This window comes from Idiotropiscis lumnitzeri, chromosome 5, assembly GCF_059441095.1.
Source record: "Idiotropiscis lumnitzeri isolate Australia: NSW breed Sydney's pygmy pipehorse chromosome 5, RoL_Ilum_1.0, whole genome shotgun sequence".
In the NCBI taxonomy this organism is placed as follows: Eukaryota; Metazoa; Chordata; class Actinopteri; order Syngnathiformes; family Syngnathidae; genus Idiotropiscis; species Idiotropiscis lumnitzeri.
The window spans coordinates 27,948,793-27,974,988 of record NC_142395.1 but is presented as its reverse complement, the minus strand read 5'-3'; the positions used below and the strand labels follow the sequence as shown (position 1 = coordinate 27,974,988).

Sequence of the window (26,196 nt, the reverse complement as noted above, 5' to 3'; positions counted from 1 at the left end):
TTTGGGATCGTTAGATCTCACAGTTTATCGCGAGACTATGGAGTTCTCGTGGATTACTTCTGACGGTTTGTAGAACTGTGTGACATAATGTATTTATATATTATTATTCCAGCCATTCATTATTTTAATTGAAAATAATTTCTAAATTAAAAAGAAAAAATGATTTTTGGCACTAACATGTTTGTAGAAATTTTTACATTGTTACTTTTTAAAGTTTTATGTAAATAATCTAATTTTGGAATTACTGGAAATTAAAGTAATAGAACCTGCAAATCAATGCAAATAGTACTTTTTTTGCGAAAAAATAAATAAATAAAAAATATTAGCTGTTTTAGCTGTTATGCTAACTGTTCCAAAACAAACTTAGTTTGAGCCAAATGTATAGTCAAAAAATTAATAATTACATTTATTGTAATATTATGAGCATCAGTTTTGAAAGCCATACTCCATTCTGGCAGGGAAAGAAATGAAGAAATATGAGAAACAGAAGCTTTTTGTACCAGTGATGCATGTATACTGGGCGAAAAGTTAACAGCAAAAAAAATAAATATATTGTTTGCATTAAATTTTGTCAAAAGGTGATCATTTAGGTCATTCTGTCCATCTTTTGACATGTTACAATTATCTGACAGCTCAAGTGATCAGTTATATAACCATTTAAAAAGATAATCGCCCTGCCCAGTGAAGAGTTGCTTCCATAGAATTAAGATGGTAATATTAAGCATCAATATGATTGCCTAAAGGGAAGATCACCTCTGGGTTGATGGTAAAACATCCATAGCAGCTCACAGTGATTCCACGTTACTTGGAGTGAAGAGTTAATTGCAGACAAGCAGAGCAAAAGAAACATGTCAGCCCGAGTCAACGGGGGACTAATGAGAGCACGGCGGTGACAGCCAACAGTGATGAGACCAGACGTAATTAGGTTAACGTAGCTGCTGTTAGACTTACCAGGCCTTATGGGATCTTGCAGCGGCCTCAGCGGATGCTGGGCGTAACCTGCTTCTCTTTGGGACACTCGAATGATTATTTAGAGGAGCTAACTAAAGAGAGGGATTAAGTCGCACATGTGTGACACATATTACTGAATGATTTCAATTAAGTTTGTTTTTTATTGAAAGATTGCAAAATATGTTTACAGTTCATCGTCTTGATGCATCTTAGAAACGATTCTGATGCTTCTGTCTTGAACTGATGGAAGCACGGAAGCATACAAACTGTACATTTAAACGCTATTGTCACGTCACATACACTCTTTACAAGAACACCAGTGGTTTCTGAGTAGCCCAACTTGTGTGTACCATCCCGCCGTGGCTATAGTTCATCCTCGAGGGCCACCTCACTGTGAAATATGTACTGTACAAGTTGACACCAAGTAACGGGGATCACGATGCAAAAATGCAGGACGTCAGGCTTCAAATGGGGGCAGGGGACGCCTCAGTTCTTCTTGTGGAGAAACTTCATTTTGCTTCCTGAAAAAGCCAAACAAAGTATATCATAGTAATTCATAGTCATAGTAATTGATAGTAATAACATAGTAATTAACTTAAGTCTTCTCAACAGGACACTCGCAAAATAATTGATTTACGGCTATTTATAGTTGTATATTCTCCCATCCATTTTTTATCATTAGTGTCATGGGTGAGCTGGAGACTCGGGGCGACATGTGAGGTCCCTGGGCAATTGCAGGACACATATAGACAGATAACCGCTCACATTCACAATCACACCAATTATATGAACAATATGATTCCCTGAATATTTTAAAAAGTCCTTCAGACACCTCACCAAGGCCTTTGAGGAACTTGTTGACGCCACTCTGCTCCGTGTCTGGCAACTCCTCCAAGTACTGATCCACCCTCTGCTCAAACAGACCTGTCACAGTATTGCCACTAGAGGTCAGTACTAGTGCAGCGGTAAGCGTTACAGCTTGAGGACAAAGGTAGTCAACACTCTTGAACTAAGTGGGAACATGAACAGCCATTCCCGCGTTTACAGTTCAGCACATTAGCTGGAAGACTACAGTAGTTAAGTTTTTTTTTTCGCTTACTGCCTTGGCCACTAGTAGGATAACTTCATCTTTCTACTAGTGCTGCAAAACTGTGCACAAGTTGACTTCTGTGTGCTATAAGTAATATAAGTGAAACACTAGATATCTAACCGGTATGTTGTCATTAGTAGTAGTGCTCACATGCAGTTGTCAACGAGTGCTCAGTTTTGCCTCACTAGTAACATGTAGTGGTCCAACTAGTGTGCCAATGTTTTCCTACTAGTGAGAAAAAGTGTACTAGTACTGTGCATGGACCTTGAGATAAATATAAAGGCTATTAAATAAATGAAAACACTATTAGTGCCACTTTTTGACTGCTAGTATCATTTTAAAACAAACAAATATTCACACTCATAATCACAACTATTTGGATATCCTTAATATTGGTTTAAGGTCTTGATATCCTTGATCACCCTCTTACAGTCCTTGTACTAGTATGGCCCTTGTCATCAATAGTAAGACAATTCAGCGCACTAGTTAAATGACTGTCTTACTGGCAAAATTTGTTCCTCTACTAGTGCCGTCCAGAAAGCCATTTGAGATTTTATTCAATATTTTTGATATCCAACGTAAGGGCCATCCATGTATTTGTACACGATTAAATATCACAAGTAGGACAGCTCTGGAATAGCAGCAGGTAGTGATGGGTAAATGAAGCTTCAAATTTGCTTCATGAACCAGTTGTAGTTCTTTATTACTCCTCTAGATGGCACTCTTTGTTTAACATTGGGCTGAAAGAACAATGAATTGCTCATTTTTTAAACCCTTTATTCAAACCAACAGTGCCATCTAGAGGACTCAAAAATACAACAGCAGGTTCGCGAAGCAAATTTGAAGCTTCATTTTCCCATCGCTAGTAACAGGACATTACTAGTTCTACTGACACCTAGCGCTTAAGAGCAGACAGATGTCTAGTGCGCAGGTATCCCTCGACAGGACATGCTACTAGTACGCCAAAGTTGTCAAACGTCATACAGTTGAGGGGAAAAAAACGTTACCATTCTACTAGCGCACTGACTACTCATACTAGTTAGGACAAAGACAATACTAGTACAGGAATCTCAAGAAATAAATGGTCTAATGGCTTTCCAAATGTGCCAAACGGAGGATCTACCTTTGGCACGAGTCTTCCTCAACTCTCGATCTTGAATGAAGCCTGCAAACATCTGCGACTCCATAAAGACACCTAAGAAGCGGCGAATGCTCTTGGATGCCACCGACTTGCGAAAGCCTTCTCTCTGAAAAACACGTTCGCCGCGTTCGTTCTGGGTGATGAACAGAGAGTAGTGGCCGATGGTCTCCAGGAAGAAGCGAATGAAGGCCTCAGACACCAGACTGTTCAAAGAGTTGTACTCTGCAAACACACAAAAGCGGAAAATAACTTTGGATGGCAGGTTGACAGGTTTGAAAGGAAAGAATGGGTCTTTTAATAGTTCGAGAACAGCGTCTTTGTAAGGAGAAACAGAAGTTTGGCACGACCGGGCAGTAAAATGCACCCGCTGCTATTGACGACCATGCAGAGTGAGAGACAGAGCTCGTTAACTCTCCGTCCACTGAGCCTGAAACTCATGAACAATTGATCTCAATTAACTCATTCACTCCCATTGACGGATATAGACGCCAAAAAGTAAATTATTGATATATTTTTATATATTTTACCTGGCCTGACAGTGGATGAGTTAATGGACACTGAAAACCAAGCTGTGAGACTGTTTTTAACTTTCCATTCGCATACAGAAGCTGTTATGAACGTCAGTCATGTCACAGTTTGTCACTTATTTACCTTCATCCGACTCGCTGTCTGAGTCCTGACTGATGATGTCATTCCTCTGCTCCAGCGCTTGTTCCAGAGCCGCTTGAAGTTTCCGCGGCAACAGTGAGGCCTCGTCATCCATCTATAAACAAACATATAAAAAAGACAAACAGCACAATCACTGAATATAAACAACATTTTACAGGATGACTTTCAACGTGTTTTACAGCCTTGTGAAAGCGTTTCCTGCACGTGTTTAAAGACAAACCTGTCTGATGAAACGGTCGGTTCCGAGATCCACCATTAATGCCTGAAAAGAAATGAAAGGAAATAAACAGCCAGACAACAACAGCATCTCCTTAATGTCGTTTACGGTCACCAAGGACAACCTCATGACTTCTAATACAAGACTTGTATCAAAATATCCGCCTGCTCCAAATGTCAATTGGCAACATGAGGAGCAACGTTGATGCCGAGCAGATGCGGCTGACAGCCATGAACCGACAAATCCACACTCGGTCCGAAAATGGCAGCCAACGCTTTAATGCTCACCACCTGCTTGTTCGCGTGTGTTTTTGAAATAGTAGAATATTTCACTTCCCCGCCCTGAGTTACAAAACCCTTCGATAATGCACATTTTCCATTTGCACATAGTATATTGAGAGTTTATTTTTACCGGGTCTCTAAAAAAATGATTGAATCCCACTGGAATTCGAGGCAGAACACGCAGATCTGCAAAATTCAGCAGCTGATCATACTGCAGCGGGGCATGTAGCTTATCAGTACGGCAGTAATATTAGCCGTGATGCACAGAGCATGAAGGGTAAATCAATGTCAGTACTTTGCTGCTGCACAATTTGTTTTCACTAATTACTTAAAGGGGTAAAGCGCCACAACGCAGATGCTAAACATAAGCTAAGCTAAATTCCTCTTTGTGTAATTCCCGTAGGATATTTTCATTGCTGTCAAATGTCACAACAGGTCAATTTTGGTCAAAATAGTATCGAAGGGTTTCGCCACAAGTGAAACGATAGCTGAAGGAGCAGTAGCCCAAAACCTGTTGGCAGACTGTCAACTGGACATCTCTCATGCAGCTGTGTTATCTATTTGAAATATTGCGCACAGGAACGATGAGGATGTAAGGACTAAAAGGGATTTTAAGGACACAATAAATTGATCAATGAAAAACATTTTGACTCGATTAAAAGTAGTTCTTGATCGAATAAAACCATTGGTTCCAAACACCGTACTCACTTCTTCTACAGGCAATTCTTTGAGCTTCGGCAAGGAGCTGGAAAGCAGCCCCACCAGGAAGGGAGTGGGACAGCAGACAATGTCCAACATGGACCCGGGCAGCACCGGGATGAAGGTGTGTTGCCAGGAGAAGGGGTAGAGCAGCGCGACCACGGCGTGCATGCAGCTGGACAGCGTACTGATGGTGGAGGACAAATACACAATTTCATCACGACATTGCAGAGACCATGCCTGAAAAATAATTATGAAAGATTTTGCAATATTGATGTTTTGTTCCCTAATAGGGCCTTGTGGTGAACAACATTGGACGGACAGGGAAAAAAAATGGTCACATTTGGTACAGCTCAAACCTCTGTACAGCATACAGATGTGTACATCTGATTTTTGTGTTATTAGTGGCAAAATAAAACGTTTTTTTTTTAGTGTGCTCTATTGCTGAAATGGATTTCTTAAATGGTTTTTTATCTGCATTATATATAACAAAAGTCTTTTTTTTTTCAGAATTAAAAATGTGTGTTATATTTTATAACATTAAACTAAAATTATTTTTTCCCTTTTAATTTAAGAAAAATAATGTTTACATTTTTTGTACCATAATTTCTGGACTATAAAGCACACCTGTATATAAGCCGCAGATGTTCAAAAAAAGAAAAGAAAAGAAAAAATATACAAGGCGCACCAGGCTATAAAATTGTTTACTGAGAATGATTTTGTACTGTGAATGCACAGGTCCATAAACCGATTATTAAAACAGTGCTTTTTAACACGGCAACAACTTTGCTCATTAAAACTGAACAGACTAAGATAAAAAAAAAAAAAGTTTTGAAGCGTATTTTCTGAACTATAGAGCGCCCCTAGTGGCGAAAGAAAAATCCACAGTAAAGTTGCACCGTTGTATTAGCCACATGGTTCAAAATCTAGGAAAAAAGTAGCGGCTTATCATCCGGAAAATATGGTAATTTCCTTAACTAAGCCATGTTTGTTTGTTTTATTATTAGAATTTGTGGCAGGCCAATAAAAAAATGTCCATATTACCGCTCGCTTCACACACGATCCATTCAGTCACTGCCATAATAAAGTGAAACACATTTTGTGTGCGCATCCACGTCAAGGCACAGGGATAGAAAGAACTTGGCATGCTGAATTTTTGAGTCATGACCACTGAACATGCTGCAACGGTTAAATCGGAGTCCTGTTGACGCAAATAGCCCCAAAAATGCAGCACTTCTGTTCCCCTTTGACAGCTGTGGTATAACATCCAGATCCCAAATAGCAGCTCGTCTTTCTCACGATCCGTCACTTGTTGACAGTGGCTGACCCTCCTCCTCCTCCCCCCTCCCCCCTTCGTCCGCTACATACGGTCCAGTCTGTTTCACAAGCGAGTGAAAATAAACTGTGGGTCCGATCACATACACTCACACACACACACACGCACACACCAGAGCTCCGACAAATCAGTATGGATCAAGAACAAGACCCAGGATCAAACATGGTATGCAAACACACCCCACTTGAGATAAACTTTTAATGAGAAATGTTTCTCTATGCTCGCTGTCATCAAACAACAAGTTGCTCTCTTCTATGTGACTTCACGCACACACAGCCCAGTGAAACATAATCAATCTGTACTGATAAGTCATAATCGCATGTTCTTATTCTCGGCGGCATTTGGAGTTAAATGACCGGCCGAAAATAAAAATGAAATTGACAAAAACCCAAAATGCTGTATTTTCCAGTAAATAAGGAACATAGAACACTTGAAGTTTCTTTTTGGCCTGTGGAAGGTTTGATACGCAATTCCTAAAGGATCTCATCCCCGCAGGGACTGACGGGGCACCAATCTAGGAAAAGCTGCGCCGCTGGGTAGTGATGGGAAAATGAAGCTTCAAATTTGCTTCATGAACCAGCTGCTGTATTTTTGAGTCCTCTAGATGGCACTGTTGGTTAAGATTTTTAAAATGGCATTTCAGTGTGCTTTCAGCCCAATGTTGAACAGAGAGTGCCATCTAGAGGAGTCAGAAAATACGACAACTGCTTCATGAAGCAGATTTGAAGCTTTATTTACCCATCACTACCGCTGGCTGAACACAGACACATCATGATACAAAACGGATCAATTATAATGAACTCCCCTACTTTGTCGCCACGCACACTTATGGTGGCAAAGCACTACTTTTGTTGAAAAAGATGTAACAAGAGTGTAGCACTTCTATAAAAATTAATTATGTAGCGCTACAATATAGTTAGCAACTTTGGCATTCCCCTGGAAATTCGGGTTTGTCAACGTTGAGGTTTGGAGCTAATTCTGACAAAGTAGTTGTGGTTGCCAGTCCTACCTCAGCATGCAAATCGTATATAACCAGGAAACACGAGCTCAAAATACACTTTCGGAATCAGAGGGAGAAAATGAACGTGCAAAGGTTGTAAGTGTGTGGGCGTAAACGACTGATGTGAAAATCAGATGGTCCGCCTCCTCCTGTCTTTTCTAATCGGATTTTTGGACAGCACATGTTGGAGTGTGTCGATTTCACTGAGAAAGTCGTTTCTTTTACCGCTCCAACCTCCTCATTTTTGCTTTTCCTCCTCCGACTTCCTTCATCGCATTTCCTCCTTGCCATCGGTGTTAATGTGTTGGCACGTTTACACCAAGAATATTTTGACAGCTTATTGACATTTCCTCCCTTTTTTTTTTTTTTGATATTGTCACCTATATGCACCTCCAAATAACCGTGAATTTAACCAAAGCTAGAAAAAAGATCAGAAGTTGAACATAAAATAAACAAGTGAAGCAAATGTTTGTAAGGATGCAGCTATTAAGTAAATGTTATTTCTTTCCAAATACAGTAAATAAAATGTCTTTATTACGCTTGAAATTTCTAAAATGCTCAGGTTTGATAAACGCTGTTGCATATCCATATATGCAGTGAATATAATTTAAAAGGTCTACACATGCAAGGTTTCTGAAAACAGATTTTTTAAATTTTTTTTTTTTTGCAAACAAGGCAAAAAATTCCATTAAATTTATAGGGTGGGAGGAGCTTTATTTTGTCTCTCTATTTTTCTGCGTACACTATAATTTGGTTAGCATTCCCAAAATTGACTTGACAACTGATTGCTAGTGATGGGTAAATGAAGCCTCAAATCTGCTTCATGAAGCAGTTGTAGTATTTTTGGACACCTGTAGATGGCACTCTTTGTTCAACAGCACAATGAATTGCCATTTTTTAAACCTTTTATTTAAAGCAACAGTGCCATCTAGAGGACTTAAAAATACAACAGCGGGTTCATGAAGCAAATTTGAAGCTTCATTTTCCCATCACTCCTGATCACATTCGCTTACAGAAGCAGACAGCCTACAAGAAGCATCCACAGCCTCTGCAGATTGAGTTTAACGAGACAAATGCGACTTTACTGTTGGTGACATCATCCGATGAAACATTCAACAAGTAGGAACAAAAAATCTGTTGGAAATAAATTGCCCTTGAAGGAATGTAGGACAACAATGTCCTTGAAAGTGTGAGAAATTCCAGCACAATCGAGACATGCAGACAAGAAAACAAAGAACTATTGTCGAACCACTTTTCCTCTCACTGTTTCCCTCTTTTTCTGGATGCACATTTCTAGGGGAAAGACGCATACATCATGTTCCACGGAGGAGCTATTTTGGGATTGAATGACGTACAAAAAAAAACAAAAAGGAAAAAACCCACAGGGAGCAGCCCTTTTCATCACGAGAGCCATTAAATACGGCATTGATGTAAGGAAACAAGAGTTCAGCACGTAAGCGCAGGCCCATTATTCTGCAATTCAACTGACTCCATCGTTACGACTTGTAAATGTCATAATTATAGATAGCTTGTAATGGTTTGATGCAGGTTCTGTGACTCATGATGCGATCTCGTCCGACAACGGCCGTTTGGTTTTGTGGTTTTGTGTCAACACGCACACGTGGGCCGCCGGGCACGGCGGCGGGAGACAAATGGTGACGGTCGAGCAGCACACAGGAAGTGCATTCCGTCCTCTGCGCAGTCACTGTCCTCACTCATGTTTGTTTAAACTGGCCTCTTTTGCGAAGGGGACTCGCATCTCCTCCCTTGCCCACAGCGTTACAAAAACGCCTGCGACAAGTCGACATCCCTCGAGACTTGCCGTGATTCATTGTGCTGGACTGAGAGGATAGGATTGCCAAATTTATCAGAGCTCATCTAATTGTTGGTTACTCCGTCCTGGTTCATGGAGGATGACGTAGGACTTTACAAAGGGATTTGAAATGGGATTTGTTTCCGAGTTGTTGAATGTGGCGTCGCAATGACGCACATGGCAAACAGTCAAAATGCATTGTGTAATCAGCTCCTTTCTCCTGTATCTGGCTCTCCACCGAAATCGAACAGCTCCTTCCCTGGCACCACTCCTCCATGATGTTTTGCGTCACACAAACTACCAAATTTCATACGCGAGCCAAATTTGGGGTGAGAGGAAATTTTCATTTGTAAGTAATATCTTCTGGCTGAAAATGACACAAAGTGCAAAACGACTAGAACAAATCGCTTTAAAGATATATATTGAAATATTTTGAAAATTATTCATATCCCTGATAGGCTTTTTCACCAATCTTAGTAACTCTCTCGCGTAATCTAAACCAGAATTTTAATAATAATTTAATAATTGAACAAGAAATAATTTGGACACTAATTTACAACAGTCAAAACAATAAAGTCTACTGAGTGAGCGTTGGATGCCCTAGCTTCTCTCGAATGGCCCGTCTTGAAAACGCCCTCGCAAGTGTATCTGCAATTAAATTCCCTCCTTCGGCAATTGTGGTTTAAAAAAAACAAGACAATATTTTACATTTTCCAACGGTCGCCAGTTATGACTTTCGGGTGTGTTGATTCCGCGTAGCACCGCCCCCTCACGAGTGAGTATCCAATCACAAGCCTTCAACGTAAGGCCAGCGAGAAGGCCTCACTGGAACCAACTCGTGATCTGATTGGCTATCGCAACTGTCTATCAACTGTAAAAGCCCCCTTGAGACACAGAACTGACGCCCACACGATTGTACCTGAAGGCCTCGGACGAATAGTGCGTTTATGAAATCTGCCCGACAACACGAGCTAGCTGAATTCTGATTGGATAAAAACTCTCAATCAATTCAATCAATGTGAAGAATATGATCACGATTTCTTGATTATGTTCAGCCAGCAGAGAAGGCCTTGCCCGCCCACCACTGGTTTTTAATTATATTACATGGATGATGACAAAACTTTCAATTACTCAAATTGTTTTAGAATATTTGTGAACTATGACAGGGAGCCTCACCTGAGTTTATCAGCCACAAAGATGACCCTGCGCTCCAGCAGCAGTGAGGCAAAGACCCTGATAACCTGGCGAACACCGAGGCAACCAAACAGACAGTCAAAGTCCACGTGCTCCAGTCTGGAGTCTGCGGGCCGCCTCAGTTCGATGACCTGAACAATCACAGAGTTAACATCTAACTTTTGTTGAACCAGACAACATCACACGTGAGAAACTAGAAGAGGCTTTTATCAAGTTCTGTTCTGACCTCATTTCCTGCACCAGGCAGAAAGGTCTTGACTTTGATGAGCTTTCCGGGCGCAGGAAAAGGCGACTCCATCAGGCTTCTCATGAAGGGATAGACCAGCGCTGCTGATACGCCTCGCCGTCGCTCAACCTCATCTAAGATCTAAATGTCGGTCAAGAAAAAGTGTGCGGCATTAATATGGACATGATGATGTTGTTTTTTTTTTCAGAATAACACAAAGCCTGTTGCACTTTGAATCATAATGTTGTCACAATTGACCTTTTCTTTGTGTCTACTGTCTATGATCTCCTCGCAACAGATAAATGCAATTCATTTACCGGCTGCGACTTGAGTGAAAAAGTACAATCCAGCAGGACAAACATTGTCAAAAACCAGCAAGATTACAAAATGAGGAGGATCACATGACAGAATTTGATACAGTGGATTAAAATATTTATAGAAAACAGATTTATTTCAGTAGTTTAAACCATCAAAGAGCTGATTTGACTCAATACCATCTGACTTTTTTTATTATGATATCTGTTCTGAGTTACATCAGTCAAACAAGTTTCCTAAGTCCCTGAAAATAGCCGCCGTCAAGCCTCTTCTGTAAAAAAATAAAAATAAATAAATAAATAAAAAAAAAAGGATCAGTCCTAAAATGGTTTAGGTCTTACTTGGAGGAAAGGAGTGACTTTGTGACCATTGGAAGATTGGAATCAGATTGAATGGCCATGACATGTGAAGTCCCTCAAGGGTCAGTCCTCGAACCCCTTCTGTTCAATTTGTATATTATGTTACCTTTGCGTCAAATGCTTCAGAACGCCAATGTTGGCTATCACAGTCATGCAGATGACGGACAGCAATATCGAGCAACGTCCGCAAATGACAGCAGTTCAATCAACATATTGCGTCACTGTCCCGAGCAAATTAACAACTGGATGAAGCAAAATTTCTTTCAGTTAAACCAAAACAAAAGAGAGGTCGTTTTTTTCGGCAATGCATGTATAAATTGTACTTGTTCCCACTTGTGAGGGCTACATGAGCGGCTCAGATAACGGATGGATATTGTATGAATTTATGTACATACAGAATGTATGTCGACACGTTTTATTTTTATTTCGCTGTTATTTTTAACCACTATTGTTTTATTGTTCTGTGTCCTTGAGTAAGTTTAACGTCTGATTACAATACAATTATATAATAAATAAATAAATAAATTATATATATATATATATATATTATATATTTTTTTTTTGTTTGTTTTGTTTTTACTTGTTTTTTTTTTAACCATTTTGGGCCAAATGTCATCCAAAAACTTTGTGTACTCTGAAACTAAAAACAAAACAAAACAAAAGTAGCATGAGGTATAATGGACAGACATCGAGTTGAAGGTCAAAATTCAGCCAAAACCACACACACTGCTTATCTAGGGTCCATGTGCTTGAGTGTGTTTGCATAAACTCACTGTGGAGAACAAGTCAAAACAGCCTAGCCTGCTGATGACACAGTACACTTCTGGAAGGCGAGGTCCTTTCCCACTCGGCTGAAAGAGAAAAGACCAAAATGAACAGCAGCGATGACAGACTTATCAGCCATAAAGGCTTTGACTGTGCTTTTATGAGTTAAAGAAGGAAAGGGGAGCAAAAGTTGTGGAATTCACCTAAAAATAGAAACCCTGACTGCTCATGTTGTTATTTAGATTGTCACTGAAATCTCAAATGTATTTGAGGTGAGCCGCTTCCTAAACACAGGTGCTTTATCTGCTCCTCACAGATGCTATCGACCTTCCTACCAAACGCTCGCAGGCCGAGACGTTCCTCAAGACACTCACAGAGAGCCTCAAGAAACGCCAAACCTCTTGTCCATATTAGGTAGACCATTTTCTCTTGTTTCTCCTCTGCCTTTCCAAATGGATGATTGAATCAAGTGTGTTGAGCTTGATTCAAGTGCTCAGGAATGCTCGCTCGCTGCCAACTTGCTGGACGGACAGGAGGGAGGAAACAAAAGCCACCGAAAGAGAGCGGCTCGCCTCTTGTTCTACCTTCATTCAAGTCTCCGATCAACATTCATCCCGGCTCATCGCGGGAGAAGTACGAGTGGAGGAATCTACTACTTTGACCTTCCCGGTGACCCTTGTAACAAATGTCAAAGATGTGCATGAAGATTCGCAGAACGACTAAATTGCAATTTCTACATTGTGGAGCTCAGTACCCACAACTTAGAAACTGCGCAAATAAAAAAAAGCTCAATAAAAAAAGGTCTGAAAAACTCTGTGGCCTCATTATGAAGAAGAAATGTCCTAGAATTACTAAGTTGAGGTCTTTTGTGGTTTCTGGTGGTTTTGCCCCCCCCCCCCCCGGCCCCCTTCTATGCTTATAAATTTAAAGAGACTCAGCAAACGTGTCCTGAGCAAACACATGTGACAGCAAGTAAAAACTCCCCACGAGCAGGAAGAAGCCTTGAGGAGAAGCAGACAGGATCAGACGACCTTCTGGTTTGATCAGAGAGTGAAGGACGGGCGCAATTCAGGAGCGTCTTTGCTATTTTGATGACAAATACTTTATCTTTGTTTCAAACATGTGGATGAAGAAGGAGACAACGTGGAGTCCTAAACTACTATGAATGCTTGTTGTAAAGCCGTTTGAGCATAAACTTTTTTTTTTTCGCTTATGGGCAAAAAAAATTGGAATAGAGCTAGATTGTGAACATAGCCAAAGATAATGATGTTGCTGTTGTAAAGTCAAACAAATACTTGATGACAAACTTTTGTAGAGCAGTCATATGTTCTAGCTGTAATTCACAAATCATTATTGTTGCAAGCATTAAGGGACCAAAAAAGAAAAAAAAATGTTTACTATATATTTTTTAATTAATCGGCACATTAATCAATTATCGGAATTTATTCTGTCAAAGATTAGAATCGGTGAGGCCATATTAAAAATCACGTGAAAATATTTGACTTCAGTTTATTTGCCATACAAAATCAGCATCTTTGTCACTTGGAAAAAAATGAAGAAATAATCCCTGAAGGTAATTTACGGGACGACTGACGTAAAACAGGACCATTGTGACTAACGGTGTGAAGCAATAACTGTGGGAAAAGTATGCGTGTTGAATCCTTCTACAAGGAAAAGTGTGGGTGGTTGGCACCCATATTCCCTCCGGGTGTGCCACCCAAGTATTGCCAAACAACAAGTGTGCGCTAAAAACAACAACGAACAGATTCATCCTTTGCTAATTATGCACATTGCCAATTAAAGAAAAAAAATGCGGTCAAAGGCATTCTGGCTTCAGAATACAGAATCTGTCTTTTTAAGTCTGATGGCCGTATCCAACTAAAGCTACTTGGATGGTTCTGCTACCATTTTAATACGACTTTCATGCCAATTACGGGTAGCTGAGCTACATAATCCACACCAATGTTTCAGTGTGTTTTTTCTTTTTTTTTTTTCTTACACTATGTTCGAATGTTTACCTTCCTCCAAGCCCCGAAAATCAACTATGGCGTCACTGTGAGCACATGAAAAGGTCGCTCATAAGGCACAAGGAAGTCTCAGCAAGCTGTACACGGAAGCGCAAAGAGGGTGCGGCGGTGAACGGTAGCTGACCAGCAGGCGTCTGCAGTAGCCGAACCTCCTGCTGCCGTCTTCGCCGGTCAACATGAAGGAGAAGGTCTCACTGTGGCAACGATTGACATGGGGCAAGGCATGGCAGAGAATGTCGTAAGGCTTCATGTGAAAAACATTTCAGAATTTCAAGTAAACATCCGATTTTCATAATAATACATTGCATGGTAAAATGAAACGATATCAAAAACGTGATGAGCCAGAACACAAAAAATGTATATTTTTTTTAAATAAAAAAAAAAATGAATGTTGTACCTTATGTGTTTCTAAATACACACTCGGCCATACCTGGAATACTCCGTGACGGGATTCCAGTCTTTTGCGTCAGGGAAACAGAATTGAGGAATAGCTTTGAGCCTCTGTTCTGCCTCTCTCATCTGCTTGGTGAGCCTCTCGAGCTGCGGGATCGGAGCAAAAACAAAAGTCAGTCAGATAAATTAAGACATCTTTGAGTGATATCTTTGTTTGATAGAACCCCTACACGTGGGTAGAAAACATTTGCCACTTTTCCACTGAAACTATTTGTGTCACCACAGCTCCACTTGTGATTGGTACAACTGTATTTGGGAGTTTGGGAGTTTACTCTTTTGATGTCCCCCCCTTTTGTGGTGCACATGCATCGCTCGATTTAAGTGGAGCAACGCAGAAAAAAAACAGTTGCCGACTTTCTTTCACACATTAAATGAAGAAGCAAAGCTCACCAACAGACATGCTGCAATGGAAAAATTGCAACACTGCATCGGGTTTTGAGGCTGTACACGTAATGCACTCCGCTATTTTTTTGGGTTTGTTTTTTTTTAACCACAAAAACGTGGTGCAATTGTCAAGGATGAAGCGGATTGGCACAAAGAGAGCACGTGAGCAACAATAAAGGATGGCTAAATGAAGCTTCAAATCTGCTTCATGAACCACTTGTAGTCTTTTTGGCCTCCTCTAGATGGCACTCTCGGGTCAACATTGGGCTGAAAGCACACTGAATTGCCATTTTTTAAACCCTTTATTTAAAGCAACAGTGCCATCTAGAGGACTCGAAAATACAACAGCTGGTGAAGCTAATTTGAAGCTTCATTTTCCCATCACTACCGCACAGTATGCAAGAGTCCAGTTGGTTTCAGTCGAGTCACTCCATGTGCCGCAGGGCTAGTTTACTCGTGATCGGCCAAAGGCGATGCAACAGGCTTTTTGTTTTTTATGATTGCAATTTGGTAACTAAAACACTTCAAATTTTGCGCATACACACCGATGAGGAAGCTGATCTACTAAATAGCCACGATCAGGATTGCGCCAGCCAAACGTGTTTAATTGCAATGAAGTTTATATATGCACGTCGATATGCAAATAGGTGATTTCAGAACACACGATGTGATTTATCAAACGTGACATGAATTTCATGGCCGTCTAAATAGTGCTTTCCAGAAGCGATGCCAGGGTAGCGCAGGCAAAATGAGAGGCAGCTGGAAGCTTGCGTAAACAGTTTTGAAATCCCAGAAACAAAAAATTATTGCAACATATCGACTATTTAGCAACGCACCTTTGGGGCATCTGAACGATATCACGGCTGACTTGGAGCTAATCTCAAAACAGAAAGGTGTCATATTAACAATGACAAAACGATTGACACATTTGCTGAGTTTGGCATATTTCAAAGCGCTTTTGACGATTGCTGCGTCCCGGAGCAGAGTTTCGGATGTCGCAACACACACAGGATGGGCATGTTCAGTGAAAAGCAATTGCCGACCACTCAGGATGAGCTCAATTAAAAAAAATATTTTAAAAATATGGCTTTATGAAGTGGCTGGCTTCCCCAAAATGATCAAAGCACCAGATTTATTTTCTGTAACTCAGTAATACGTGTTTACGTATTCCAGTAACCATTTCAATTCCATCCCTTTAAATTGCATTTTGCACTTTCAGTGCTTTCCCCCCAGGGTGGAAACTTTTTCAAATATGGCCGACTCCACCACTTTTACACCTGCTGCCAAATGCGCGTGCAATCTGTTGGAGTGAGCGAACGCGCAAAATTAAAGTAAATCGGGCCTCGGGTGGGACGCTTGGTTGCTTTTTAATCAGACCACACATGAGAAAAAAAATAAATCAAGTTACCGTATCTTCCGGACTATATGCCGCTATTTGTTCCCTAGATTTCGAACCATGCGGCTAATACAAGGGTGTGGCTTTTCTGTGGATTTTTCTTTCGCCAGTAGGGGCGCCCTATCGTTCAGAAAATACGCGAAATAAATCTAGATTTTTTTTTTCTCTTGGGTCTGTTCTGATTTAATTAGCAAAGTTGTTGGCGTGTGAAAGGCACTGTATTAACAATCTATGTACTTTTTTTTTTTTTTTTTTGCGGCTTATATCCACGCGCGCCTTATAATCCAGCAAATACGGTACTTCAAATTTGTGTCATGCCAGGTGTAAAACGTGTCAGTGGCGATGAACATGCCCTCACCTTGGGGAACTGGTAAGTGACCTCTGGGGAGTAAGAGTTCTTGCTCTGCTTCTTTTTCAAAGACACAACAACAAAATACTCGAAAAGTTCTCTCTCCTGCCACTCAATTAGCTGCAGCTCCAGCGTGCGGTAGCTGGGGGCCCGTCGAAGGATGGATTGCAATTTCAACAACCTTTGGGTGTGAGCTAAGGAGGGAATAAAATAAAAATACAAAAAAAAAACGCAACTTTAGATCATTTATCAGTAAATGAACAAAAGCAATCTTCTTGTACCTGCAGCTTCAATTCACTTTGTAATACCGTATTGAAAACATTCAAAAATCTTTGTTGTCAAAGTTGTATTAACTGTTAAAATTCATTTGTAAGGGGATGACAGGTCCCTTCATAAAAAAACAAAACTGACATGGGAAACCGCTCCACCTTCAACCCTGGAAAATGACGATGTGGTCACTCACCTTTGAACCTGTCATCAGAGTCGCTCTCACTCTCGCTGTTGTCATCTGTTGGCACACATGAGACAGACAGACAAGAAGCTTTTCTTGGGTGCAAAGGGCAATTTCACAAACATGTGCCAAGGCATTGGGAAAGACAGAGCTAGATCTATTTAAGACAGTTTGGATGAAAATATCCCTTCCCCCTTAAAAAAAAAAAAATGGTGAACCCTACCTCTCAAAGATGAGGTGTCAAGATTGGTCATGGAGAGCTTTTTAAGTCTCTTCTTTCCACGTTTACTACTGTAGATGGAGTTGATTCTCTGGACCAACTGGAAACAGAAGAAACTCTAGCTAAATCTCAGCAAAAAAAAAAAAAATAATGATAATAATTAAATAATTTAAAAAATATATGATTTACTCTCTGACGTTTAGACGCTGAACATATTTAAAAATGTCTTAATTTTTGTCATGCTGCTGTGCCTTACGCCACCCTGTCACGTGAGGCATGCCTCCCGCTTTGAAAAACCGCTGCTTTAAAGCAAAGCGTTATAAAGATCCACGAAGCCTGGAAGTGAACACAAGCAGTGCTCTGCAAGGGCTAAGTGGAGATGTTTGTGTTGGCTCCGGCGATGTGTACCTTGGGAATCCGCCAATGCCTGTGTGAGGTCAGGTTATCGCTGGTGCCGCAAAGGCTATCGTCCAGCAGGCCACAAGAGGAAGTTGACACACCCATCTGTGGGAGGAGCAACGTTTCATCGTGACTGTGGCGTTTGGACAACTGTGACACTCGGTGACTCTTCCGGTCGTTGGTACTCAGGAGGCGGAGGGACTGACTGCTGGGTTTGGACGGCAACTAATGACAGAAAGTAAAATATGAAATGATTAGCGACTTGAGATGACTGATTGTCAAATAAATCGACCACAAATTATTGAACCAAAGTTTTTGCTATTGAAATGAACGGAAAATGTCATTAGTCCGTTACAGCAGCTGCAATAATAGTCACACGGCAACTATTGGTGATATTTGTTAGCCTGTCAATGGCGTTTTCCATTATGTGTTAGCATTAAGCTAGCAGGAGTATTCTTAAGGTAAAGTTGTTTGGGTGTTTTAAATACATACTTTATTCTGTTTTTTCTTTTTTATTTGACAATAAATCTCAACTGGGAGTGTCATTTAACATCTTGAAGCCTCTCGTTGGAATAATTCTTCAAAATCTGCCAAACTGCTGCTCATTGCGAAATTAAGTTGAGTTCACAGCCGGCATACAACGCACGTATTTCAAGTAATAGACCAAATGCTCGTCGCTTGAAAAACTCGCAAGTTGGGTCGCTCGTATCTCAAGGCACCATTGTATTAAACTTTTTTTTTTTTTTTATATTCTAAAAGAAAAACTGCAAGTAATTTGAAAAATCCCATAAAGCAGAAGGCTTTACCTGAGGTGCAGTGTTTTGCTTCCGGTCCATGGCAGTCCAAGATCTGCTGCTCTCCAAGTGACAAGTTTTCCGACTCAAACTCCTCCGCTTCAGGTCGACATCCTCGTATGGGTTCTCCTTCTCTGTGGACAGGATATTTCGATTCAGTGTCTCTTAAATTTGCTAAGGGATGATATCAAAAAGACAGAGCTAACAATGCGGTCAAAAAGGGCAGCTGAGGCTGTCGGGAGCAACGAGACAAGGAGTCAAGGAAGGTAAGTCAAAGGTCATTCCCAGCTGGATTTCACGTTTTCAAAACAGTTGTTGTTGGCACTGGGCCCCACAGAACCCGGTGAGCCGAGCTAAAACTGATGAGTCACTGTCCAGGCATGCAAACCGTCTGCTCCAGAAAGGAAGAGGAGGCTCATCTTCTGAAAGATTTCTTTGTGTGATAAAACTTTTGCGGTAAGTCATTTATGAGATAGTCAATGAGATCAGGTAGAGCAAACAATAAAAAAAATTCAAACGAGCTTCTACCCCATACAATGTTGACTTTGCAACTAAAGATTGGACAGTACTACTGCATTTCGAGCAGGGTCTCAATTTTCACATGGTGAGGGGGGCACGTGTGACCCTGGGGAACATTTTTTTCCGCCATACTAAAATTAAGTCTAATTGCATATCCAGTCCAGTAGTTGGCAGTGGCGCTCTCATTGCCCATTCGATAAAAAAAAAAATAGCAGAAATTGTTTTTTTCTTTTTTTAGGTTTAAGTGTTTTATAGATTGTACTCCTGAGTTAATGTTGCTGAAATCAATTCAAATTTATTATTATTTATTGATTTTTTAAAATTACATTTTCATTTTATAAGTCTGCCAAAAATGTTTACAGCTAAAACAAGGATATTATTATTTTTGGAATTTCAGGCAAATTGATGCACTTAATACCTTTTCTTTTACAGTCTAATAAACAATGTTCATAATGTCCATCTGCGTGAACACAAGTCACCATAAAGTATAGGGCACTTTTTTTTTTTTTTTTTCTCTGTTCTAAAACAGTGCTAATGCACACTCTCTACTCAGGTCTCAGCAAGTAAATTATAGTAGCAATGGAAAGAATATGCACATTATGGAGAAATGCAGCCTGACTGAGGGCCAACTTAAATAAAGCGAACATTTGTCACGAGTCCAGGTCAACTCAGATAGCCACACTTGAGAAAAGGATTTTGGCACGGTCTGACAACTGTGAGAAAGTATGGGAGTCGAATCAACCAGATGGGCTAACTAGGACTGGATATACAGCAAGTCAGAGCCTGTACGCCCCCCCTCCCCTCCCCCGCGTGTTCCCCCCCCCCCATTCCAAAACAATAGGCAACATTATTGGCAACTCACTGGTGGTGTAATGGTGCACTCGCCTGCCTGGGGGGGGCGTGGTGCGATACTGAGGGGGGGGCGTGTGACCCTGGGGAACATACATTTTTTCCGCCGCACTCCGATAAAGTGTAATTGCACATCCACTCCAGTAGTTGGCAGTGGCGCGCTCCTTGCTTATCATGCGCAGCGACTATTAACTCTATGGTGTAGGTTTGTTTGGCGACGAAAATGTGATTGTTTATAGTTGCGGTGGAGAGTGGGTGGTGTGGTGGAGCCGCAAATTATTTTCATCTCGCTAGGGTGGGGGGGCTAACAGAAAATAATTTAGAAGCACTGCATTAAAGGCAACATGCTCCATATATCGTCGTAGTTAAGCGTCAATGCTTGGATTTGCAAAGATTGGAAGGGCCGGTGACTGATGCTAACTTGTTTGAAATTTCATACATCGCATTTTTGAAATGAAGAAATGTAATTAGAACTTACAAAGAAGAATAATAAAATACAACGTTTCAATAGATGTTTAAGACACTACCAGAGAGGAAACACACGCGTAGTGATGGGTAAACGAAGCTTCAAATCTGCTTTATGAAGCAGTTGTAGTATTTTTGGACTCCTCTAGATGGCACTCTCTGTTCAACATTGGACTGAAAGCACACTCAATTGCCATTCTTTAAACTCTTTTTTTAAAGCGACGGTGCCATCTAGAGGACTCAAAAATACAGCAGCTGGTTCATGAAGCAAATTCGAAGCTTCATTTTCCCATCACTATACACAAGTACACAGCATGTCAAACAATGAATGTATGTGATGTGTGTATACCATTAATCTGCTGCCTGATTTTGAATTTATTTTTTAAGTTCAATTTCCAAACTTCGAAGGGAGGGAAAACCTGCTTTCCCAAGTGACATGGCGCGTTTCATCAGAGTTGATCAGAATGAGAAGGACTTGCCAGACCCCACGCTGTGCAGCAACTCCATTAAACTGAAGCCGTGCCGTAATGAGAGCCTGCTGGGAAAATTACACGTCTGTGAAGCAGCTAATGTACTGCAGGGTACTATTTACTCCTCTTCCGCGCAGCATAATGCAGAGGGTGGACACACCTCAACTCCACTCTGTGATTGAACATCGCTGTGTACACAATGGAATCTCCAGGCCAGGGTGAGGCACTCAACAAACTACGTCTGTATCCGCTTACTCTATGAAATGGACACACGGTCGTATAAAACCCTGATTGTGCATGACGAAAAAAAAGTACATTTGGCAGCAGGGTGCCCGCAATTTCGTTGGTCGGATCTCATGAGACAAACCACATTGAGCAACGGACAATTTTTCTATAACATTACAAGCTAAAAAAATGCTAGCGCAACCCGATACTGTGTATTCAAAATCCTTCGGCCAGATGTATTTACAGTACAAGAGTCTAAGCGGGAAAGTATGTCAATGATGGCAACACATTCGACTGGTGTCACTGAAAGCAACAACACAGGCGGCTGACTCATAGCATCAAGTGTTGTAAAGTGTGTGATTCATCCTCCGCTTCAGCGACACGTCATTAATACGTTACATTTGTCTGGCCCCTTCATCTCAAGTGATGCAACTGTAACACAGCCACAGCAACAACACAAACGACTCACGTTCTGATGTCGGCTTTAAAAACAAGCAAAGACCAAAAGCTTGGACTTTTAAGACTCTTTAAAGTGAATTCAGAGATTTTTTACGAAATACATTAACGTTTGGAGATAAATGCGGAAAACAGATGCAAGTCTGAGAACTTCATAATACTTCATTTGTCCCCATTTCAGTTTACCTGAAATTTTGGGCATGGCTAAAACAGGGCTCAGTGAGTTTTTTTTAAGTACATGAGCGCCTTTGTTCTACATCAGTAGGGCAATTATGATGTGCAGGTAGCCAACCAGCTATAGCTACACTCCGAAAAGGCATCTTTATGCCTGGAGTGCGTGGAAGTAGGGCAAAAACATTTTAAAAAATGCCTCACTTGACATCCAGCGTGTGGAACAAGGACTCTGGTTGGTGTGGCCGCTTTAGAGTGCCTCGTTGTCGGCTGCAGAAGCGCCAGTGGTAGGAGTGTAAAAATTTCAAATTTGTGTCATATTAGTAGTTTTTAGTGATGGGTAAATGAAGCTTCAAATCCGCTTCATGAAGCAGTTGTAGTATTTTTGGACTCCTGTAGATGGCGCTCTCTGTTCAACATTGGGCTGAAAACCACGCTGACTTGCCATATTTTAAAGCCTTTATTTAAACCAACAGTGCCATCTAGAGGACTCAAAAATACAACAGCTGGTTCATGAAGCAAATTTGAAGCTTCATTTTCCCATCACTAAAAGTATTTGATTGATAGTTAGAGACAATAAAGGGATTTCTAATTCTAATTCTAATTCTAGTTGGAGACTCTGGTTTTCATTTGATATACAGAATGAGACGTCGTTTTTGAATCGTCGATAGTGCAGGGTCGCTAACACGCTTCTCTGTGGTGTGTCAAATTTAAAAGATGTTTGAATTTTCACTTAACTTTAAGCAAGCGTTTCTTCAAGGATCATCTAGCCTCTAAAACACAACATGCAGTCCATTATCTATTTAAAATAAATCAATAAATCAATCGCTTTCTTAGGGGGGTGATGACATTGGAAAAAATTGCCACTCTGCAGCAACCTCTACACAACTTGGCAAACAATTGGGCCCCTTTGTTGTGATTTCATCTGCTCTCAGACGACAACGCGTCCTCAGACTCAGTAAACTGATGATGAGCACAGGACTGGTCGGTCATTCAGAAACTACATGAATAAGCTCCGTGATCAAGCGATACTTGTGTGGATTTTACGAAGAATTTATCTTTCAAGCATTTTTGTCACGTGACAGTTTCATCATGAGACGCAGCATATGCGATTCCAAGCCAGGCTTTACTCACGCTGACACTCATTTCCAGCACATTAAGTATGCTCATGGGAGCTGACAATGGAAATGGAGGCCTGGGGCATTTGCTTGCGGAAAGGAATTTGGCTTCAACGTTTCACGCGCACACGATCTCGCAAATAATGACTCGGTGCAGTTTACATTAAACTACTCGACATCCATGTCCTATCATCTCCAACTTGACTTGTTTTCATGGGCAAAAGGAAAATCAATGTAAACTGTCAAAAAAATAAATAAATTGTGCAGTCGCCAAAAACATGTTAACTGATAATCTCATCAATTAAGGTCTCAGTGGGCTTCACAGACCACTTCCAAGCTGACACATTTGCAAAGTACATCACAGCGCTACGCAGAACAGATGCAAGAACAGCGACCGAATCAACATGGGAACGTTCATCTTCTACGTCTAACTCACCTACACTCCGCCATCATAGAAAAATCAAACAACTTCTGCCTTGTTCAATTTCATACACTCTACTCAATGACTGGCAGTTAACGACACATTTTTAATTCGTTTTCATCCAAAAGTTTCATAAGTAGGAGACGGAGGCTTTTTTCCTCCTTCGAGTATGCTTACCAATGATGTCCTCATACGCATTCTCCTCTAAAGTGCTTTTGGAAGTGGCTTGACTCTGCGTCTCTGTGGTGAGTGTGCCGTTCTCTGCGGGCGAAGAGGCGTGTGACGACAGCGGGCTCGTAGTCGCAGCATCCGCCGAGTCACAAGGTTCTCTGAAGGATAAGAAGGTCAGAATTAGACTGATTGCCAGAGGGCGGATTCTATAAGAATGGAAAAAAGTCGAGAAAGTAATCACAGGAGAAGGCTCAACTTTGAATACTCAGCAAATTCCTCAAAAAGTCTTAATCAGCAGAAAGATGGAAAAAGTCGTGTCATGTTGATGTTTGATTGTATTTCTGAATATTTGTTTGACCATGGCTATGTTTTATTGCTAAATTCTATATTATGGCATTTATACTCTGAAATTTCTAAAACCACAGAAATGTTCAAAATAGTCCAAGAGATGAACAATTTCATATTAGGGACAATCTGGAAAAGCAGCACACTCTCCACAGAGAGTGTCCGAGCTTGACAAGTAAAGTTAAAAATAAAGGAAAAACTTGCAAAGGTCCAGCCTCTGATTTTGTACGTCATTTAAACTAAAAATGGCATTTTCAAATGCAGTATGAGTGAGAAATCACGGATTTTTAGATTTGAAACCATGCGGCTAGTGCAACAGTGCAGCTTTCCTGTGGAATTTTCTCTATAGTTCAGAAAATATGCTAAATAAATGGCAATTTTTTTCTCTCTTGGGTCTGTGCTGTATTAATTAGCAAAGTTGTTGCCAGAAAAAAAACCTAATGCTAAAAGAGCTTCATCTCACTTGTCTTGTGATGGGCTGGAGGTGCTGCCACCCAACTTCACTGCCCGTGTGGTGCTGGGTGCAGGAGTGGAGGGCAGGGGTGGGGGAGACTCACAGTCTGGAGGTAGTCCATTCGCTGACAATGTGCCCTTCTGCTCACGTTTGGCGTCGTACTCAAAAGTTCGCTTGGGTTTCGGTAGGGGGTTTATGGGAGGTCCACCAGCTGTCTGTTGGCTGGCTGGTTCTGGGCTCACAGACCTGACTGAATTCACACTGAACCTTTGCTTGTGTTTTGCGAATTTATCAGCTACTAAAAGAGAATCGGGTTCCGTGGCTACAGAGCAAATACTACTCCGTTTGCTGGTGCAGGGGCTGTCAAAGTCTTCGCCAATCACAAAAGATTTTTTTCTCGTCTTGTCTGAAGCATAGGAATTACTCAGATAACGCGGCGGAGGTGGGCTCGGATTGTCCTTCAGAGCTTGCTCTATCTTTTGTATCCTGTTGAGGACCGCCGAGGTCTCCTTACGAGCAGACAGGGAGCGTACAAATGCCCCAGATGACTCAGTCTTACTTATCCGTTTCTGGAAGCGGCCTAAGCCGTCTTTGTCGGAAGCTCCTTCCTCTTCCTCCGTCTCTGTGTAGGAGCATTCTGAGAAAGCTGTGCTCATCCTGCGAATCCCCTTGAAGTCAAAAGTCTTCTCGCTACAGGGAGAGGAGAGCAAACTTGGGCAGCCCTCACTGCCTCCAATGCGCTCTCGTCCTGGTCTTTTGTCCAGACACAAGCTCATCCTAGGCAAAGTGACCCTCCTGCACTCCCATTCTGAGATCTTTTTGCGGACTGTGGTGGGAAGAACACCCGTTACTGGCCTGTTGATAGAACTGGTGCGTTTGTGACTTTGGTTAGCGAGAGATCCAAGAGAAAGCGTACTCCAACTTAGGGGTCGACCATTAAATCCCTCTGACGGAGGAAGACCCCCTTGGTTCTCGTTTTGCTCCTGGGCGTCTTGACTTTCGTGATACTCCTTAGCTTGAGGCTTATAGATGGAGAGACGGTTGTCCAGGCAGCTGATGCTCTTGGACTTTGTGAGACGGCGTTGCGTCTCAAAATCACCAGTGAGGGACGGTCCACTGCCAAAGTTTGTCGTCTTGCTGTTCCAGCCAGCACGTACCAAAAAACGTCCGTCTGTCCGGAGGTACTTGCTCTGTTTCTGGTAGATTTTCCCGTCACCGAGGAGAGGCGGCTCACTCGGACCCTGGCCACCAGACGGAGCAGGGCGGGGAGATGCAGACTGGCACCTAAAAAGAGATAGTGAGAGATAAGCAATTTAAGCGTTTAAATATTTATTCACAGGAACGCTCAGTAGAGTGACAACCATTTGTCCATTGCCAGACATGGTAGTCTCTTACTTCGTTCGACGTCACGAAATATTCCAGGGCACAGAAAATGTTTTCGAGAGCAATTTTCTTAAAGGTTGAATACCAATACTATACTTTTCAATCGATTGGATTCAAATACCATATTTTCCGGACTATAAACCGCGATTATTTTCCTAGATGTTGAACCATGCAGCTAATAGAACGGTGCAGCTTTTCTGTGGATTTTTCTTTCACCAGTAGGGGTGCTCTATAATTCAGAAAATACGTGAAATGAATTGTTTGGGTTTTTTTTCTCTTGGCTCTGTTCTGTTTTAATTAGCAAAGTTTTTGCCATGGTAAAAGGCACTCTTTTAACAATCTGTTTATGTACCTTTATGTGCATTCACAGTACAAAATCGTTCTGTACATGCAGTAAACAACTCATTTTTGTTCCACAGAGAAAACTGCGGCTTATAGCCTGGCCATATGTATATATGTATATGTATATATATATATATATATATATATATATATATATTTATATATATATATCTTTTTTTTTCCCCCCCCGGGAAAAATAGTTGCTGTTGCTTATAAACGGGTGTGCCTTTTCATCCAGAATTTACAGTAGTTGTCTCTGGAGTGCCTAATTCCCATCA

The 26,196-nt window shown here is 41.2% G+C and overlaps 1 protein-coding gene across 2 annotated transcripts in view; it reads right to left on the bottom strand.

Moving 5' to 3' along the window:
• Positions 1-1,092: 1,092 nt before the first annotated feature.
• The window catches only part of dennd2b (DENN domain containing 2B), a 41,424-nt gene continuing 16,320 nt past the window's right edge, over positions 1,093-26,196 (bottom strand). For both annotated transcript variants that reach the window (XM_088296471.1, XM_088296470.1), the window contains exons 3-20: positions 24,203-25,477; positions 23,401-23,552; positions 18,542-18,663; positions 17,745-17,960; positions 17,340-17,436; positions 17,129-17,173; positions 16,675-16,859; positions 14,514-14,623; positions 14,208-14,277; positions 12,065-12,142; positions 10,618-10,758; positions 10,374-10,522; positions 5,058-5,235; positions 4,072-4,113; positions 3,834-3,945; positions 3,165-3,404; positions 1,789-1,875; positions 1,093-1,472 (exon numbers count right to left, since the gene is read on the bottom strand). In XM_088296471.1, coding sequence (XP_088152597.1) covers positions 1,438-1,472; positions 1,789-1,875; positions 3,165-3,404; positions 3,834-3,945; positions 4,072-4,113; positions 5,058-5,235; positions 10,374-10,522; positions 10,618-10,758; positions 12,065-12,142; positions 14,208-14,277; positions 14,514-14,623; positions 16,675-16,859; positions 17,129-17,173; positions 17,340-17,436; positions 17,745-17,960; positions 18,542-18,663; positions 23,401-23,552; positions 24,203-25,477 — 3,334 coding nt within the window. In that variant the 3' untranslated portion in view covers positions 1,093-1,437. The remainder of the gene's footprint in view (positions 1,473-1,788; positions 1,876-3,164; positions 3,405-3,833; positions 3,946-4,071; positions 4,114-5,057; positions 5,236-10,373; positions 10,523-10,617; positions 10,759-12,064; positions 12,143-14,207; positions 14,278-14,513; positions 14,624-16,674; positions 16,860-17,128; positions 17,174-17,339; positions 17,437-17,744; positions 17,961-18,541; positions 18,664-23,400; positions 23,553-24,202; positions 25,478-26,196) is intronic.